Raw genomic sequence first — 18,854 nt, 5'->3', positions numbered from 1 at the left:
TCTCCTGTTTCAGAGTTTTGCGCAATGTGCGCGTCTTTTTTTTTTTTAAGCCCCTAAGGTGCAGGGCGGTCGGGAAGCGTATCGATGGGGAAAAGGCAGACTGACATAAACCTTTTAAAACAACGGAAACAATTTCTGCATTCTGATTATTGAAATTTAAAAGTGTTGTGGTACCGTTGTTCTATCACCCCCGTTTCATACCGGACCACTTACAGCACCATGTTAACGCTATAAAATGAACGCTCTCTATCGTGGTATCACCATGGAGGGATTTCTTGATTTCTTCATTTAAATGGGTTCATTTTTCAGAGGGATACACAGTGAGGGTATCGTGATTTTAGCTACCAGTAGCAGGAGAACGGAGCTGCGCCAAGAAGCTAACAGAAGCTACAAACACTGAATAGAAGAAGAAGAGCTGCCATCGATACCGTTGCAGCCAAGCATGATTTAATGTTACACAATACAGTTTTACCAAGTTGCTCAAAGTTTAAACTGGCATTGTTGTGCATTTAAGGTGTAAAGTTTACCTTCGACCAAACGCCCCCCAAAGGCATCCCAGCGCCCCCATTTTGTAAAAATGTCCGCCAGCGCCCCCTGCCGACCTCTGAACGCCCCCTGGGGGGCGGCACCGCCCACGTTGAGAACCGCTAGTCTAAATGTTAACTGCCATTTCTAGTGTGTAGAAGCGAAAATAAAACAAATATGCGCCAAACTTGAACTTTGCAGAACTGCATGCTAAATCACAAATGTAGTGCATGGACCTCTTGTGGTATTTTACTAGAATTTTACTTATGAAAGGCACAAGTGGAGAGAGAGCAGAAGGAGTAATAATTATAGATATAATTAATGGGTGATTAGTTCGCATTGTACAGCATTTCTGTCAGCTGTCTTTTCTATCCATAAGGTTTCTTCCTGCTCACTCCACCATATTTAAGTTGATTTCACGCTGATATGAAACCATATGGCATTTGTAATTTTCTTAACCCTCCTGTGGTCCTCGGGTCAAAATGACCCGCCACTGTGTTAACCCCCCCCCCCCCCCCCCAAAAAAAATCCCCTAAATGTTATTTTTTTAACTTGAGATTTTAAGACTTTTCCTATATTTGCCCATACAATAGAAAAAGTTAAATGTTGTTTTTATTCACATTTCCATGTAAGCTGTACAAAAAAAGGTTCAAAGGAGGGTTTTCGCAAATATGGAGACAGCTGGAAAAAGATGGATGAGATTGACCTGCAGGCCTACTTAGGGCTGCTAATCCTAGCAGGTGTATACAGGTCCCGAGGTGAGGCTGCAGCTAGTCTATGGGATGCAGAGAGTGGAAGGCCAATTTTCCGAGCCACAATGCCACTCAAACTCTTTCACACCTACTCAAGACTGATACGATTTGATGACCGTGAATCAAGACCAACAAGACGTGTGACAGACAAACTTGTCGCCATAAGAGAGGTATGGGACAAGTGGGTGGAGCGGTTGCCCTACCTCTACAATCCAGGGCCTGATGTAACAGTGGATGAGCAACTGGTTCCATTTAGAGGTAATCTGTTTTCATATTTGTAATAAAAGTGATTTTCACTATTGATTTCTTTGACTGTTTTCTGTGACACTGATACTAATCACTGATGCTAATGTCTTTTGTCCAAAGGTCGTTGTCCTTTCTGGCAGTATATGCCCAGCAAGCCAGCAAAATATGGGATCAAGTCATGGGTGGCTTGCGATGCCAAATCAAGCTATGCTTGGAAAATGCAAGTCTATACTGGGAAGTCAACCAGTGGATGCTGTTGGGAATGGAAATCCCGATCGATGAATCATAATTTGTATTGACACACGGAGCATAAAATCAGCCAAGAAAAGCATTCAGACTTTACTTATTTTATTCACTTTCAGCGCTGAAAGGAGACGCTTTTACCATTACATCCGAGAAGAGTTTCTAAAAAAGTCTGTAGCGTCTCAGGAGAAAGAGGAGGGTAGCTGATTATATGGACTGAAGACACTCCCTGAAATCACACCATGTCTCTGTGGCCTGGGAAAACGTTTCTTTTTCGTGAGAAATGGACCTTGGTGTCTCACAGAATCAAACATGTAACTTTTTTACTATGGGCCTTTGTCTAACAGCGTGTGACTCTTTCTCGACCTTGGTAAAGCGTCTCAACAATGCCCAGAGAAGAACCAGGGGATGCGAGTTGTGCTTGATGTGACAGAGGGACTGAGGGGTCACAATGTGACATGTGACAATTTCTTCACCTCTTATGAACTCGGACAGCAGCTCCTGAAGAGGAAGATCACCATGGTTGGAAGAACAAGCCTGAGCTCCCACCTGCACTGCTTGCGTCAAAGGAGAGAGAGGTCCTCTCCTCAAAGTTTGCCTTCACGCCCACCACCACTCTAGTTTCCTACCTCCCAAAGAAAAACAAGAATGCAGTTCTTCTGAGCACACTGCACAAAGACAGTGACATTAGTGATCCTGAGGACAGGAAGCCAATCATCATCCTGGAATACAACCGCAACAAAGGAGGTGTGGACAACCTAGACAAGGTGATTGGAACATATAGCTGCAGAAGAATGACCGCCCGCTGGCCCCTGGTCATCTTCCACAACATCATTGATGTGTCCTCCTACAATGCCTTTGTGATTTGGAGAGACATCAACCCGACCTGGATGTCTCGTAAGCACAACAAGAGGAGGGTGTTCCTGGAGCAGCTAGGAAAGGCACTTGTAACTCCACTCATTGAAAGAAGGAAGCATGTGAATTACCGTGAATTAGCAGCGCTGCTAGCAGCTCGTTTCTCTGAAGAGCCGACGGTAATAAAGATGAGAAAAGCAGAGAAGCTGGTCAGAGTTCTGAGCTGCCGTTCTGCGCCGACAGTGTAAAACACCAGAACTATATAATATTAACTTGGTGTGATGTAAATTTGATTTTTATAAGACAAAATCAAATTTCTGGGCTTATTTATAGTCCATCACAACCAGAACCACGAGGTTCGCCATTGTTGTGTGTCGCTGCAAATCAGCGGAGAAATGGACAAATGACCGCAGCTGCTGCGCTCCACTTCACTTTTATTTCACTTTCAGCAAGATTTTTGTGTCAAATTCTTTCTTGAGGTCTAAAAATATAAACCATGAACCTTTCTCGGAAATGCTCATCTTTTAACTGCAGCATTTCCAAGAAATAAGCACAAACCACATGTAAAGCAGCAGGCCAATGGGGTCGGTTGATAAGTTTAGTCGGGTGCAATAAAATGGAAATGGAGATGAAGGAAGATGCATAAACGTAAAGGGACGCTTCCAATGTATTTATGGAGTCAAGTCTTCTCCACTTGGAAATCGTGCTGGAAACTGAATATTTCATAAGAGGAGTATTTGTATTTGTTGTCACAAACACGTAGAAAACTTTTGTTAAGACACTCTCTCTTTCTGACAAAGGTCAGAGACTATCAGTTTCTGATAATCACACTTTGCCCCAAACACAAACCATCTCCTTCCAAAGACATCCCATGTTTTCTCATGTTGGAGGTTTCACTAGCTATTTTTGATATTTACAGAAGGCAGAAGCAAACTGAAAATTGCACACTAACATCTTACACTGTTAGTGTAACAGTGTAAGATGTTAAATGTTAACTGCCATTTCTAGTAGAAGCGAAAATAAAACAAATATGTAAGAACCTAATGGGTTCCTTCGAACCCATTAGGTTCGAAGGAACCTAATGGGTAACCAGATCTCCCCGTTTAGTGCCTCGTATGCCGACTGCAAATGTCAGTGTATCTACTGTGATTGTATGTGAGACAAACACTAAAAAAAACGTAATTGCAAAGTGTAAATGTTTTTTTAAATAGTTGAAACACATCACTGATAGAGAAACATCTGTATTCAGACAAAGTCAGAAGAGTAAGTCATTACAAAATTATGATTAGAGATTGTTTTAATCTTTATACACAGAGCCATCTGCAAACAAAGCTTATCAGGAAGGTCTATATATATATATATATGAGCTATAAGACAGCATGGCGAAGGGTTAGTGATCAGTTTGCTTTCAGTCGTGGCACCTGGGCTATAAAAGTTAACTGTAATTGCTTAACAATATGCTAGCAAAAAAAAAAAAAGTTCTCCCAGTTCTATACGAAGAGTACAAGCTGTTCAATGACAGGGTGTACTTAGTTTCTCGAAGACGGCTTTTCTGTTTCGACTTGTGAAATAATCCGTTGTGTGGTTTTGTTCAACAGGTCCCATTTGCAGTTTATCACACAAGTCATGTAGGCAAAATAACAAAAAGGAAAATGTGGGTATAAGATGTGTAAAGCTGATGGAGACGTAAAGCGAAAGATTTGTACCAGCAAGTTTTGAACAAAGTGTTAAAAAGTTCGTAAAATAGTTGAAAGGTTATGAATACTTCATTGAGGCTGTAAGTGCTCCTCTTGCTTCACCTTGTGGTACTTTTTCCATCCTGTATTTCCTGAAATCTCTGTTGAAATAAATTCAGCATGAAAGTATAGAAATTATCCTAAAAATAGCCTTCACTTTAAAAAAAGAAAACGTAAATTCTGCGGTAAAATACAGTAGAATTATGGGTAAAGTTTTTTTTTTTTTTTCTTTCACTGTTGGATGACCTTGCTATTGGTGATTATTAAGGCTAAAAATGTTTTAAAAGTGACATGAAAACAACTTAGAAAATTAACGCACAAATATAAAACAAATTATTGTTTTCACTGACTTTATTTATTCACGGTAACTTCAACAGTTTTTTATTGTTTTACATTGAACTAATTTTTCCTGTCACAATTTGACTGCTTATTACTGTTAAACATACAGATATTTTTCAGTGTTGTAATCGTGATGAAAATATCTGAACCACGGTAAACGTTTTATGAATTTTTCTCCAAACAACAGAATCATCATTCTTGTCATTTATTGATCTTTTTCAAAAATCATAAACTCCTCAAAAGTTTTTTGTTAAAGGCCTTCCGTACAGGAAATACCACCATGTTTGTTTCTGTCTGGGATGAATAAAGTATTTCTATTCTATTCTATTCTTTTCTATGTTGTCCTTGGCTCATTCAGAGAAAGGGTGCAAGCGTATATAGGGGAGGAGTGTATAAAGGTTTGTTGGGTTCAACAAGATTCCACGAGTTCAGGAAGAGAATTGGTCGCTTGTTTGCCGAGTTATACTTAACTGTCAAAGCTGATGCCCTGATAACACCATCCCTGTTTTTACAACCTTATCTTGTCTACCATATTGGGCTGTCGCTACAGGTTTAATTATTATTCACACTTCCTTTATTATGCATTGTTAAAACACGAAGCAGTTAAGCTAAACCAGTCCACTGTAACAAAAATCAATGATGAACCAAAAGTGAACATTTCAGTAGTCATCAACATGTTGCTGCGTTATCATCAGAATAATTTAATACAAGATAAAGTCGTGCTGAGATCCCATCAACCAATTTAATCAGCAGATCCAATAAAAAGAACCAGATGCGCCTGGAATTCTTAGCTTCTGTGTCAGCAATGGTTTACCACATTGGAAAAAAAGTGAACTAGTGATCCAATAACAACAACAATAAAAAGAGTTAATTGACTTGACATAATATATTTATTTCTTAAAATCTGGTTCATTGCTATAGAATTTCTTAAAATAACTTTAATAAGACAAATCACTCAGTAATGTGTTTTTGTTCTTATCAGACGGAAACAGTAAAAATAGGCAGCAAGACATGTCTGTTGGAGCATTTGAGTCTTTTACACATTGCCTGCTGTGTAGAAAAACCACCAACAACAAAAACATTAGATAGTCATAGAAAACAGAAACGGCTGTAGCAGCTGATGTCAAAGATGGTTCATAGTGATCTACGTTTGGGCAAAGGGAAATAAAGGCAGAAACTAATAATATAACTAATATGAAACCTAATATAAAACTAATATGGATCAGTTCCAGTTCCAAGCACTAATTAGTACAGCGTCTCAGACCAAAACCCGACAATTTTATAATTTTGATTCCAAAACACCCAAGTGCACGCAGTGTATACACACACACACACACACACACACACACACACACACACACACACACACACACACACACACACACTTTACCAGCCATTCACATGTACCTTAGAATATCACACTACTTTTATTTTATTTACCCATCACTTGTTTTAATCCCCTCCATTGCATTTAAGGTTTTTTCCTTTTTTGGTCAGCAGAGGGCAGTCTCCTATAGTGTGATAAAGCGCTATGGTAACAAAAAGCAAAAGAACATGTTGATCCAGCGACTCCGGATGTTTAAGAGTCACATTTTCAAATTAAAATAATATTTTGTGCTGACTTAAAAAAAAAATTATTAGATTTAGTTTAGTTTTTTTTTTTTTTAGTTTTTTTTAAAAGTAATATGTCACAAAAAATACATAAAAATAGTCATCATGTTTTGATATCTTCACATTTGAAAACGTTCTATCTATCTATCTATCTATCTATCTATCTATCTATCTATCTATCTATCTATCTATCTATCTATCATTTTATTTTTCAAAGATGATTTTTAGTTGAATTATTAAACGAGATTCTTGTTGAATGAACTAATAAACATTTGAAACCAAAATCTGCCATTAGTATATTTTTGAATTTAAGTTTAAACAAACGGATGCAAGTATGCCGTCTTCAAAATTCTGTGCATACTTAAAGATTTGTTTTGAAGCAGAAGCTTTTATTGTGAAGGTTTCTGTTCCGGAAGTAATCAGTGTAAGCAACAGAGCGCAGCTGTTTTGGTGTTAGAGTTGCAAGAGGCAGCTTCCGTCACCTTCTTCTCTCATAACTCCAGTTTATATCTGATTCCAGACGCATTCTCACCGCTTAGTTGCTCTTTACTGGCGGCCAGCGCTGTTTGCTGCTGTTTGTGCCCGGTGTTCGGCGCTGTTCCTTGGCTATTTTCCCCAGCAGCAGGAATGGTATTGTCAACATCTCAACAAGTCGCCCTGGCGTTCACGGCGGTGCTCTTCACGTTTGTCGTCCTGCCGAGGTTGTTCGGTGTCGGCGGGGGGACGGCGGCGAAGGAAACCAAATCTGACCATCGCTACAACAGAAAAGGTGATTAGTTCCCGTTCTGGCTTGTGTGTGTGTTTCCCACCAGGCCGCTGGTGTCCTGTGTATGTGTATGTGTGCGTGTGTTCTTGTCCGTGGCCTGTGTGTGGTTGTCGCATTTTTCCTCAGAAACAATCAGGCTTTTACCTGAATAGGAAATATTGTGCCAAAATACGGTTATTGTGTTAAAAGTTCCAATGTAGCAAAAAGTGCAACATTATAATATTTTCACAGGACATTGGATTTTAAATCTAGTTGAACTTGAAGTATGTTCAGGAGGATATCTGTAGACTTGCTGAACTTTATATCCGGGTGGCTGCTGTCCATGGTTCTGATAACCTTATTAGTTTTAAACGATTAAATATCCAAAGAGGATGCCGTGAAATAGTTATTAAACTTAAGAAAAACATGTTCAGTTAGTTATCAAGGTTTTTTCCTGTTTAAATTTTTATTTTACTTAAAACATATTAAAATAGTCTAGTGTAGATGTGAGTTAAGATTTGATCATTTTATACGAATATTAGCATTAAACCAATTTATGACCCACACAAAAAGTAAAACAATTATGCTATTTAGGAAATAAAACTAAAGTTGGATTTGATATCCGTTTCATTTTAGAATTTTTGGTTATTCGGCCGGGGAGGGGTTATATGAAATGTAAAAAAAACAAAACAAAAAAAAAAAAAACTTTCTAATTCAATTAGGATTTTACTTATGGTTGTCAGTTTAAGAGGCTGAATACAAATGCGTGAACTTTTCCCTTCTTTTCATAAATATACGCAACTTTGTGTTGCTCCATCACAAAATTCCAGTAAATTGTAACAGAATGACAAAATGGCATCTAATATTGTCCATGTTTAGTGTGACGCTCCTCCATTTGGCCCTTCTCTTTGCCAGTTGTGGGGCAGCTACTCAGACGAAGAACACCATGAATAATTCAATAAATGTGGCATTAGCGGCAATTTGTTGCACATTGTCATGAGAATGTCTTCTTTATGCACTTTAACCCTCTTTACACAGAGATCCATTGTGGTTTGTTTACGGCTTATTGAGGTTTTATGGAGCATGTTTGGTTTTCTATCTGCAGCTTACAGTGCTGTAATGGCTGCTTCCAGCAGTGTAGTGTAAAGTAAAAGTAGATTCATGACCCCAACCCATTAAACTGAGTGGATTAGTGCAATCTCACAAAGTCTTTCATTTCTTTTTCCGTTTAAAATCCCAGACGATCGCCATCTAGTTCTCAGCTGAGGAATGACTTTATTTATTTTTTGGACTCCTGAAAGAGAGAACAGACTTCCAAGATGGTAGACAGAGATGGTTGATTTACTTATTTTTTTTCTCGAACATATAACTTGGGAATTAAAGGTATTCATCAAAGCAACTGACGTTTGCTGGTACTAAGAAACTTTCAGAGTTTGGAACATTTAGAAATGTTCCAAACTCTTCGTTTTGATGCATCTAATGGATCTGCAGGCAGATTTACTAGTACGACCCTAATTCCTCTTTATCTGGGTTTTTGGCGCAGTCCATTCACGACTCTCATCTCCTTCCTTTCCCCGTTTCCATGACGCTGCAGGTCCAGGCCCTGGAGCATCCAGGGGCCAGCCCATCAACGTGAGCCCCCCCGGCTCCCACCAGAGCGCCGACAACATCCAGCAGATGAAGAAGCGCCTGGAGCAGGAGATGAAGAGCGACAAGTACAAGTCCAACAACAACAAAGGCTACGTGTTCACCCTGATGCCCCTCTATGCCATCGGAGTGGGCGTGTTTGCAGCATACAAGTTTCTGAAGGTAGCCACTTTGTGTTGCACTTTACCACTCTGAAACGTAATTACTGAAATCAAAATGTTTTATTTGCTTCTCTGTCACAGATCAAGTCTTCAGATAACAAAACACAAAAGGATAAGTTCGCTAAGGGGGCCAAAAAGTCAGCAGAGGCAGGTGTGTTTTCCTCTTTGCCTTTGTTTGGGCTGCAGCCACACGCATTTGGTTACGGTTGACTTGTATTCCTGTCTTGTTTGTTTTTTGACACAGAGAACCAGTTAAATGAACTGGAACAAAGGCTGGCACAGACGGAGAGGATGCTCAACTCCATCCTCACCCAGCTGGACCCGCTCACTAACTGGTCAGGTTTCCTCATACAGAAGTGTCCACTGTTTAAATAATAATAAATCTGTTGTGTTAATGTTATTCTCCTCTGTTCTATGGTAGTTAGGTCAAAGCTGTCCAAACTGCTGTGCTTGGATTTTGTCTGACCAAAGTTTAATAATAAGCAAATTTGTCACTTCAATTTCTATTATTGTAAATGGAAAATGTTTGGTACAAGAGGATTTATTTTTGCTTTAGTAGCCATGTTTTTTCTTTCTGTAATTTTGTAAATGGGGACAAAAATATCCAGCTATTTTCCCCCCCCCCCAAAAATGCAGATGTTAATTACATTTGCTTCAATGCAGCCAGAGTTTATAAAGAAGGTTCTCACTAGCTCTGTTTCCATTACAAAAGAGCGCAACACTTTGCCAATATTCTACTGATGTCGAAAAATCCCAATTTCACAATTGGAGTTTCCAGTAAATTAGAAATCCAATTAAAATCACAACTGAATGAGTTTGTTCACATAAGTCTTTAGAAAACATGGAGCACCATCATCCTCCCACCATTTCCTGTTGTCGTCTTCATCATTTCTGTCAGTGGTAACATCACCACTGTTGATCATGTGATTCGTTTGATGTGAAAGTGTTTTGGGAAATGCAATGCGCTAATTTCAATGTTGTTGAAAAACCACCTCATCCTAGCGGAGAAACTTTTTCTCAAAAACGTCTTTTTTTTAAATTGACATGTTTCCATTAAGCAAATTTATTTTTCTAATTCCAATTTGCTCAATTATATGGTTAATGGAAACCCAGGTGCTGCTGTTGTTGCTCGAAATGGACTAAAAACACTTTCTACACCAGCAAAACGTTAGAAATCTGTAATCGGAAAAAGACAATTCTGATGTACAATAGTTTATTTTGTATGAAAAATATGGTTTGTCATAAAAATATTTGATGATTAAGGTGCATTCAGAAAAACATCCTGATGTCAAACCAATCAATCAGTGCACATTAACACTGTTGCACATTCACCTCTACACACTTGAGTAGATTGTATAATCTCATATTTCACCGTAATTCCGCGTTTCTGTCCCGTTTTCCTCCGTAGCGTGAAATCCGTTGCCCAGGAGCAGAAGAACGAGATTATGTCTCAGCTGCAGACCATCCGCTACCTGATGAAGAAGAGAGGAATGGACTGTCCGCCGCTGAGCGCCAATGGTGGGCTGGCAGAACGGGCTCTGGGGTTCTGTGGGGTCTCCACACGAAGAATCACTCACACAAATCTGTGTGTTTTAAAGTCTGAGCGATGGATAGTAAAATATTTTTTTTATTCTGCTGTAAGATACCCAAATCAAATGACTGGCTCCCCACCAGGCCTTTATATAACTCAATAGTGAACTAAAGAGGGAATTTGGCCATTAAATCATATTTATTGAAGCAGAGCTGCATGTAAAAGCTGAAAGTAGGTGGATGTAGAAGACTGCCAGTGTAAAATCCATAGAAATAAGCAGTTTTTCTGTAATTAAATGTGACAAAATACTTTTAGAAAGCAGAACTGTAACAAAAGTGTATGTCCATCATCACCTAAAACAAATCTTCGCTCTGGTTTCCTCACCGACTCGGCCTCACCGTTCCATTTCTTGACCATCGTTTTTGAATTCCCAGCCCCAGCAGCCTTTCGCTTTGAATCTTCCTCGGAGTCGGTTTTGCATGAGAGGCAGCATTTCTGACGGTGGTGGTCGGGGAGATTTGCAAGAATTGATGGAGCACAGATTTCTGTGTCACACCTGCTTTACATGGAAGCCTTGTGGTCGCGGGGCGCTAAAATCCCGCTCTGTGTTTCAGACGTTTCCCGCGGCCGGAACCTGGACGAGCTGATCGAGTCGATCGGAGCCAGCCAGACCCCCACGGCGGCGGACGCACAGCCCTCTCCCGACTCTTTGGAGGCTCCAAAGGAAGCTGCAGACGGCAGGGATGAGGCGGCGGCGCAAGGCAAGGAGACGATGGAGCTCCAACCGGCAGAGTCTGCTGAAGAAGAAGAAGAAGAAGAAGAAGCGGAGGAAGAAGAAGAAGCGGAGGCGGATGATAAAGGGGAAGACGAGGTGGAAGATTCAGAGTGTTCTTCATCATGCAAGACAAACATTGAGCAGGTGTGTTCAGAGCAGCCTGGAACCGGCCTCAGGAGGCGCAACAGGCCTGAATGAACTCTCCACCAGGAGGCAGCAATGTGACAGTTTACTAGGAATATTTATTATCTGAAAGGCTTCCACGACTCACGCAGTCATGACATAAAACGTAAACCTGAAACGGATCTGTTTGCATGTTCTAGTCGCTAAGGACAGCAAAGAGCTGCTGCTGGGGGACGCTAAGCTACGCTAGGCTAGCTAGAGATAAAATATGTTTCTAGATCTCGGTGTTCTCCAGGCGAATAACTAAAAATTTGAATGTAATCAAAAACATAATTTGGTAAAACAAAACAAAAAAAAAAGATTCATTTACACGCAATGGTACATTTAAAGGGTTTATTTTTGTTTGTTTTGGGGATTGTGGCCTCTAGCTAATGAAAACCTGAAATACAGCTAATTATCAGATTAAATTTTTTTCTTACAGCCAGCTGAAAACACACAAATAAGAAAAACCTGGTAAAAGCGCATACAGGGTCAGTGCAACCCCCGCCTGACCGCGCACAGGGTACAGAGCTTGTGGGGTCCCAATGTTATCTTTAGACTGCAGGAGGGTTAAAAGGTTACGTGCCTCTTTGTTTTTTCCTACAGTTTTTCATTCCACTCAACCTTCCAATAATGCACTTTGTACAGCCTGTAACATATTTGCCGGCATTTGTTGTTTAATGCAGAATTAAGTGGAGTTTCCTTTAGAGAGGATAAACTCTCAAAGAACCTTGAATTATGAGTCACAACAGTTAATTTCCTTTTGGGATCAATATGGTGGTCCAGTTGAGACGTTTCCATGACAACACGGCAGCATAATCTTTTTCAAATATTGCATTGATTTTATTTAATTAGAGCAGGTGGAATGGCAACGAAGTTGGCAGCAGCTGGACGCCATAATCGGCAAAATGAATCATGCACTTTTTAAAGATATTCCGACCTGAGTTACATCTGGTACTGTAATAAGACCAGCAATGCAGACTATATTCCACTCACATCACCATTTATCTAAGGATATCAACACCTGTGTGTTCTTGAGAACCATTTTCTCCATGAAACGGAAAAGGGCGGAGGGGAGTTTTAAAGGTTTATAGAGCAGCATTTGTTTGTCCGTGTGAAGGCATGCAGACAGAGCCGCTTGAACTTCTCACTTTTTTCACCTCTCATCAGTTTTCTTTTCACAACTGTCTGAATGTTGAAGCCAAACTGTTATGCAGAAGCTTAGTGTTTCCTTGCCTCGTTGAACACTTCTCAGCTCCAACAGCAGCAGCCTAACCCTGCAGACAGACACACCCAAGATGTACAGAAGTACGAGTAATGCAGCCCCCCCCCAGCCTGTTGCTGTCTGCTAGCTGAAAGAAGGATCCTACACCTTTCGATTAATTTGTTTTCTCTTTTATCACATTTTAGATACTTTTATTCTTTTCCCCCCGAAGAGACTGATGCTGCTGGATGTTTAGATTGCAATCCTATAAAGAAGTGAACTTTAGCTTGTGGTGCGATGGACGTCCAGCGTTACTGCATTGGGTTTCCTGTTCACAGTGTAACTGCATGAACCGACAATCATTTAATCTGCTACAGACACACAGTGTCACGTCTTCTTTAAACTCATATTTACAACAGTTACCACTCTGCCTTAGCATCCCATTATAATTATTGTTGTTGTTATGAGAAAAAAAACACTATTATACACCACCATATTGGGGCCATTGCAGTGGGGGAGTAAGAGTACATTTTTGACAATAAGTCTCAAATATTCTAGAAAAAAAAGGAAAATTCTGAGTTTGAAAAGCCCAAAGTTAGATATTTTCTTGGCAAAAAAATGTGGAAATTTTCAGATTAATCCCAAAAGTAGGACATTTTCAACTCTTCAAACTCTGAAATATCCTCGTTTCTGGTAGAAAGTTTGAAACAGAAATTTTTCAAGTCAAATTTTTAACTGTTGAAACTCATTCTCACCTTTTTATCCTTTCAAACTCAGAATTTTCCTTTTTTTTAATGGAAAATTTGAAACTCTGATAATTTTCAAATGTTAAAAATTTTTGACTTTTGAAACTCAGAAATTTCCTAGTTTTCCCTAGAAAATGTCTAAGATTAATCTCAAAATGTCAGTGTTTTTGGCAGTCATTACGTTTTTTTTCTATCTACAATGGCCCTAGTATGTTACACTAAATAACACTTATTTGTTTATTTATTTATTTATTGTTTTAAAGCGAGCATGAGTGACTATACTTATTGATTTCAGATGCCTGGATTAGCCTTGTTGCTGAATCGGATGTCAAAATCTGTTGGATTGTGTTGATTTGAACACGGATTAACAGGTTTAACTTATTCTTTCTTTTCTTTTCTTTTTTTTTTTTTTAATTGCAATTGAATATTAAAACCAAAGCATTTTATTCCTGAGCTGTCCAGCCCTGGGCCAGTTGGCGTATTCAGAAAGCTGATCTTTTACAGCTCACAAAGAGGTTTGCCTTATTTTGTCACTGCTTTCATCCCTTATTTCCCATGTGTGCATTGTTAAAGCCTGTGACGATTGTTCCATGTTGGGGCTGAGCGGACAACCTCAGCTTGCCTTGGTATTGGTAGGAAATAAAATTGTAAAACAAAACTTGATCTCTATCATATTAAGAGGCTGAAATATGTCAGAGATGTTATTTAAAATGCAAAACTGTTTGAGTTGGCTGGGAGCCGTTGTAGTTATATTCTTAAAAGATACCAGGAGGAAGGATCTATGATGGTTCCCCTTCGCGCACATAAGATGCAACAGTCCGTCACTGAAGCAGCTCTTCAGTTCAATAGCTTCATGTATGACTGGTCTCTAAAAACTGGAACACATGCCTGAAAATCACCATGATGAATGCGCCAATGATCAAGTTATCCACCAGGTGGCAGTCTCGCACCATCTCCCAGTTCTCGCACACCGTCACAACAGCTAAAGAGACAAGATACAAGAAACCAAAGAAATGAATCGGACTTACGGTAAGGGGTAAGTAAAATTCCCATGTTTCTATTAAACAAATGTTTAATGGAAACATTAGTCGTAGCTCCTTACTTGTTTATATATGTTCACTTTGTAATCATAAACGCAGTGTTGATTTAATATTTGTAAATTACAGACAAAATTCATGTGCATGGGGTAAGTTGAACAACGTCATACTTTTCAGATTTGAGTTTCCCAAAATAAATAAACCACACAAATACGTTTCACCTCATAACTGTCCGCTACTTTGTGTTGACTACTCCACTAAAATTAAATGAAGTTGAGATGCATTCATGATGGCAACCTGCAGATGGCACCAGAGCAACATGCCCAAAGCTGGAGCCACAAGGTTAAATTAGAAACATTTTCTACTGGGAAGCTTTGGCCTACTTCTGTGAGCAACATCATATTAATAAATACATAGTTTTTAAAAAAAAATTTATTTACATTGTGAGGGAAATGGGTCGAAGAGAGCGGTATTAGATGGGGCAATCGGGAAGTAAAGCTTCCCTCTATGTTCAGTAGAACAAGGTATTTGGAGGAACTGCTCTAAAGCGTCTTTGCAAATTAAACCACCTCTTCTAATCATAGCTCATAATTAGACCATGCTGAGTTTGTTATTGTCTTCCTTTCATGTAGCATCAGAAAAAAGATAGGGGATTTGGCGCAAATTAGCTTGGCGCTCTCAATTATAAAAGCAACATTTAATCCGCTTACTCGCGTTCCATTGGGATTCCCGCCCGATTCCGTCCAACGGCTCGCGAGGAGCACGAGACGGAATATTTTACGAGCCGCGCAGCTATTACGAATGGGGACTGAAGGTATTTAAAACGAGACGTCCAAAGACTGCAGATGACCTCATTCCCAGAGCATGGTCCCTTCAGAGTCATGTAGGACTTCTAAACGCACCCAAGTGATCTCGGGAGTGTGGCATTTATACCGCAAATGTGGTTTTTATTGGCACCGTTTACATTCCCATGGACTGCTGATCTTGCACGACTATAGCTCCTTCTGTGCCAGGCTTTTTCCATACTCTTAACGTCTTTGTGCAATAATGTGCAAAAGGCCTAAAGCATCCCCAAGTTTTTGTATTTTACTGTAAGGAACAGATTCTTACAATCAACCCAGTGGTGCCAAAGAATCGGGATACAATATGAATCGTCAAACTTCGAACCAACTATTGACTTGATCATTTGATAACTTCCTTAGGGACAATACAAAAAGAGAGCAGGTGTGCTTCGATTTTAAGTTTTCCTTTCATTTTCTCAGTTCTTTCAACATGAGACGTTGGACAACTCAATGTGATTTTGGCGGGAATTGCACAAAGACAACAGAATTGACATTTTATTTATCAGGAACATGAGGAAGAAGACCATTGTCTTCTGAGACTTGGCATTATGGGACTGTCACTGAAATAGTTGAGAACTCATCCAAACAAACGTGTGGTTATATGAAGAGATGGTTGTCATACCTGGATGTGTCTAGTCTTGATTTGTTTGTTCGGAGACTGCTGGGTTCCTTTCATTCCCTCTCAAAGGCAGGCAAAAATAGCATCTCTTACTCAAAGTGAAAAAGTAAGCTGTTTTCTTGTCTTTATTTGAAGAGACAACTGAAATCGCAGAGGTTTTATTTTAGGTTTTAAACAAAGGAGTGTCTTTTCATGTCCTAGTTGTCTTCAGAGTCAGCGGGTTTGTGGAAAGCAGCAGAAAGTGGACACAGAACTGAAGGTTCTGACAGAGAACTCGGCCAATATCTTTTTTTTTCATGTAATACAATGTGATTTAGTCATGTTCTTGCTGTTTCTGGACCAGTGCTCTCGTTTCGTTGCTCAGTCTTTCTCTATATTAACTTGCAAAATCATTCATCTCGAAATTGACATTTTTTGCACCATCCTCCTTTGCATGAAAGGTCAAATAGGACAGAGGATCTGTGAATGCAAGTTTTCAAGACTTGGCACAAATTCTCCATTTGATTTAGGTCTAGACTTTGGCTAGACCATTCTAACGCATCAATTTCCATCTAACCCTTTCCATTGTGGCTCTAATTGTCTTCTGAAATAACAAACAGTTTTTTTCTAAGGTAAACTTTCTATTTCATGCTAAAGAAAATCATCTCACACAATGACGTTGCCACCACCCTGTAACACAACAGGGGATGTGTATTTAGTCAGTTTCCAAATTAGGTTCTGATGGCTTTAGTGTGTTTTATTTAGAGGTATCCAATTAAGAGTTCAAAAACATAGGAACACCATGTTTTGAGAAAACGGTATGCTCTATTCTGGCCTCAATAAGCTGCTAGCATAATTTATCCTTTTTAGTACATATAAAAAAAAATTAAAAAAAACATAATGAAACTAGATTTTTCTCTCCCAGAATCTGTTGCACATGACCAGTTAAAGTAATCCCCCATTTCTGGAAAATGTCCCTATGGAAACAAACCAAGGCTGTGCTTCTGGCCTCCACCTCCCCTTGGGACTGATCCTGTCAGGCGAAATGGACCGGGCAAGGACTTTCCATTGGACGTTTTCTTTCCTTCTCCTTTTTTGTGCCCTCCAGTTCCTGATAAAGATCAGCAATCTGGCTGCTCTATTTTTAGTCGTGATATTATGGGGAGGGAGAAGGAACCCGGGATGCTGTTTGCTGCCTGCATCATTCAGAACACTGATGGGCTGTTTATAGGCAACGACTGTCCTGGACCACTGTCGTCCCCCGTGCTCCAAGATAAGTGACCTTATTAGCGAAACATTAAAAGGGACTCTTCATCACACATGGAGTTTTTCACCAGCTCAACCTCACTTTGAAGCAAAATTGAAATCGGTGTATTGTAGAAAGTCATCACCCCTGTATCTGTTGTGAGCTGACATATCCTCTGTTGGCCATTTGGGTATTGGTTGAGTGCCTTAGTGTTGGAGTTCTTCCCTCTTGGGAAGTGGGAAAGTTCTGATAGGCTATATGAACTTCTCAATTTTCAGGGTGTCTCTTAAGGGAATTCGTCCAAGTCTCCAGGGGAGTTCAGCGCCAATGTGGGTTGAGAGAGTTATCTAGAAGGCTGAGATTGGGGAACCAACTTTTCTATTCTGAATCGATTTTGTTTTTGAATGTCTGTGCTATGAGTGAGCTATTTTTTATAGAAATGTTTGAGCATAGATCATCCAAAGGGTTCACAGTGAACTAGAACTTTTATTCCTAGACCTTGGCAATAATAATCTTTTCGGCATCCTTAGGAACATTTTGAACAGAGACTCAAAATGCCCAATGTTCATGAACTATGTTGTGACTGCAGCTTCCACTGTCTGTGGTCTGAAGATTGTGGGTGCTTCTATAGTGGTGGTAACACAAACTCCTGCTTAAGAGATCCTTAAGATCTTTTAAGGATGCCATTCATGGACATGTTTGCTTTACATGCTAGTTTCACACCTGATAGTCCGGCAGACCCAGTTTGATTTCGGACTGCGGGTTGAATACGTAACAGAAGGTGGGGGAGGAAACGGGGATGGGGGGCGTACAGGGGAGAAGAACTAACCTAAAAGGGGGCGCCCCTTTTAGGTTAGTTCTTATGTAATTTTCACTAACAAAAGATGAATGATAGACTATTTTTTGCTGCCAGTTAAAATCATTGCAGAAAAATGTCACTATTCCTGGAACAGCCTTTTAATTCCACCAAATGAATCTGTAAAATCATTTTACAGATTCTGCGTTTGTTTGCTTCATCCAGTTAGTTGATGGAGTCTAAAAAGTTGGAGTCAGACCCCCTCTGTCACACTGCTGAACAGAGACAATGGCGTGGTTACACCTTTCAAATTTAGAAGAAAGACATTGAAATGCAGAAAAGATTGCCTCTATACAATCTTGGGGTAATTGGGTCACTCAGAGGTTGCAGTTCTACAAACAGGTCTTACATCAGGGGATAATGACGCATGTAATTATGGGAAAAATCACCCGCGGTGTGTCTTCTCGTTGATTGAGCTGTGCTCAGATTCCCTGAAGATGTTCCTCTTCCCTCCTCTCACACTGTGGTGGCTGTCAGACGACGGGCCTTCTGGCTGACGGCTGCTTTGTGGCTCCTTACGGCAAAATCTGCCAGCTGATGACTGGGAGTGCTTGGCTGTCTCGCTAATAGGAACCACCTGCTACTATCTATAGCAACTGAGGATTGATGAGTCACATGGAGTTTGATGAAAAGGATCAAAATGGTGAAAGAAACGCTCAATCAAACCAATCCAACCCATTGTGAGAAGTAATTGTACCCTTTGGTAAATCCTGGTTGAACTGATTAGGCTCAAGAGCTAAATTTAATCTGATCAAATCTGCGTCCCGGCTTGCTTTTAGAACAGAATGTATTATCAAGAAATTGCATAGACAAGACTTGTCAGACAACATGAAGTAGGTTGTTAGGTCTCAAAAAGCAACTCGTAGTGCCATTTTCTGAGGATTAAATGTTTAAAAAAAAGGCACTAGGACTTCAGCAAACAGCATTTAGAGACATTACAAAAAGAGACATTGACATTTAGAGACATTGCAAAAAGAAAACAAAGGCAAAGGCCGGT

The 18,854-nt window shown here is 39.9% G+C and overlaps 2 protein-coding genes across 2 annotated transcripts in view; both read left to right on the top strand.

Annotated features, from left to right (window-relative positions):
- Positions 1 to 6,708: 6,708 nt before the first annotated feature.
- LOC103459598 (uncharacterized) lies at positions 6,709 to 13,936 on the top strand. The gene is made up of 6 exons (XM_008401296.3): positions 6,709 to 7,076; positions 8,647 to 8,861; positions 8,942 to 9,011; positions 9,105 to 9,195; positions 10,269 to 10,378; positions 11,006 to 13,936. Exons 1-6 carry the CDS (start codon positions 6,935 to 6,937, stop codon positions 11,362 to 11,364), a joined length of 987 nt encoding a protein of 328 aa, XP_008399518.1. The 5' UTR covers positions 6,709 to 6,934; the 3' UTR covers positions 11,365 to 13,936.
- Positions 13,937 to 14,044: 108 nt separating this feature from the next.
- The window catches only part of kcnc2 (potassium voltage-gated channel, Shaw-related subfamily, member 2), a 67,574-nt gene continuing 62,764 nt past the window's right edge, over positions 14,045 to 18,854 (top strand). The window contains exon 1 of the mRNA XM_008401288.3: positions 14,045 to 14,314. The gene's annotated coding sequence lies outside the window, so the exon portion shown is untranslated. The remainder of the gene's footprint in view (positions 14,315 to 18,854) is intronic.

The sequence above is a fragment of the Poecilia reticulata genome, chromosome 23 (assembly GCF_904066995.2).
Source record: "Poecilia reticulata chromosome 23, P_reticulata-male-v2, whole genome shotgun sequence".
NCBI lineage: Eukaryota > Metazoa > Chordata > Actinopteri > Cyprinodontiformes > Poeciliidae > Poecilia > Poecilia reticulata.
Note: the sequence above shows the minus strand (reverse complement) of the source record. Positions and strands in the feature narration are given on the sequence as shown.

What these genes read in the sequence shown, in the direction of transcription:
- LOC103459598 (XM_008401296.3), top strand. Translation starts at nt 6,935, where the DNA reads ATGGTATTGTCAACATCTCAACAAGTCGCCCTGGCGTTCACGGCGGTG. An exon ending in CAGCATACAAGTTTCTGAAG is followed by an intron (nt 8,862 to 8,941) that starts GTAGCCACTTTG and finishes TCTCTGTCACAG; the next exon opens with ATCAAGTCTTCAGATAACAA. An exon ending in CTGGACCCGCTCACTAACTG is followed by an intron (nt 9,196 to 10,268) that starts GTCAGGTTTCCT and finishes TTTCCTCCGTAG; the next exon opens with CGTGAAATCCGTTGCCCAGG.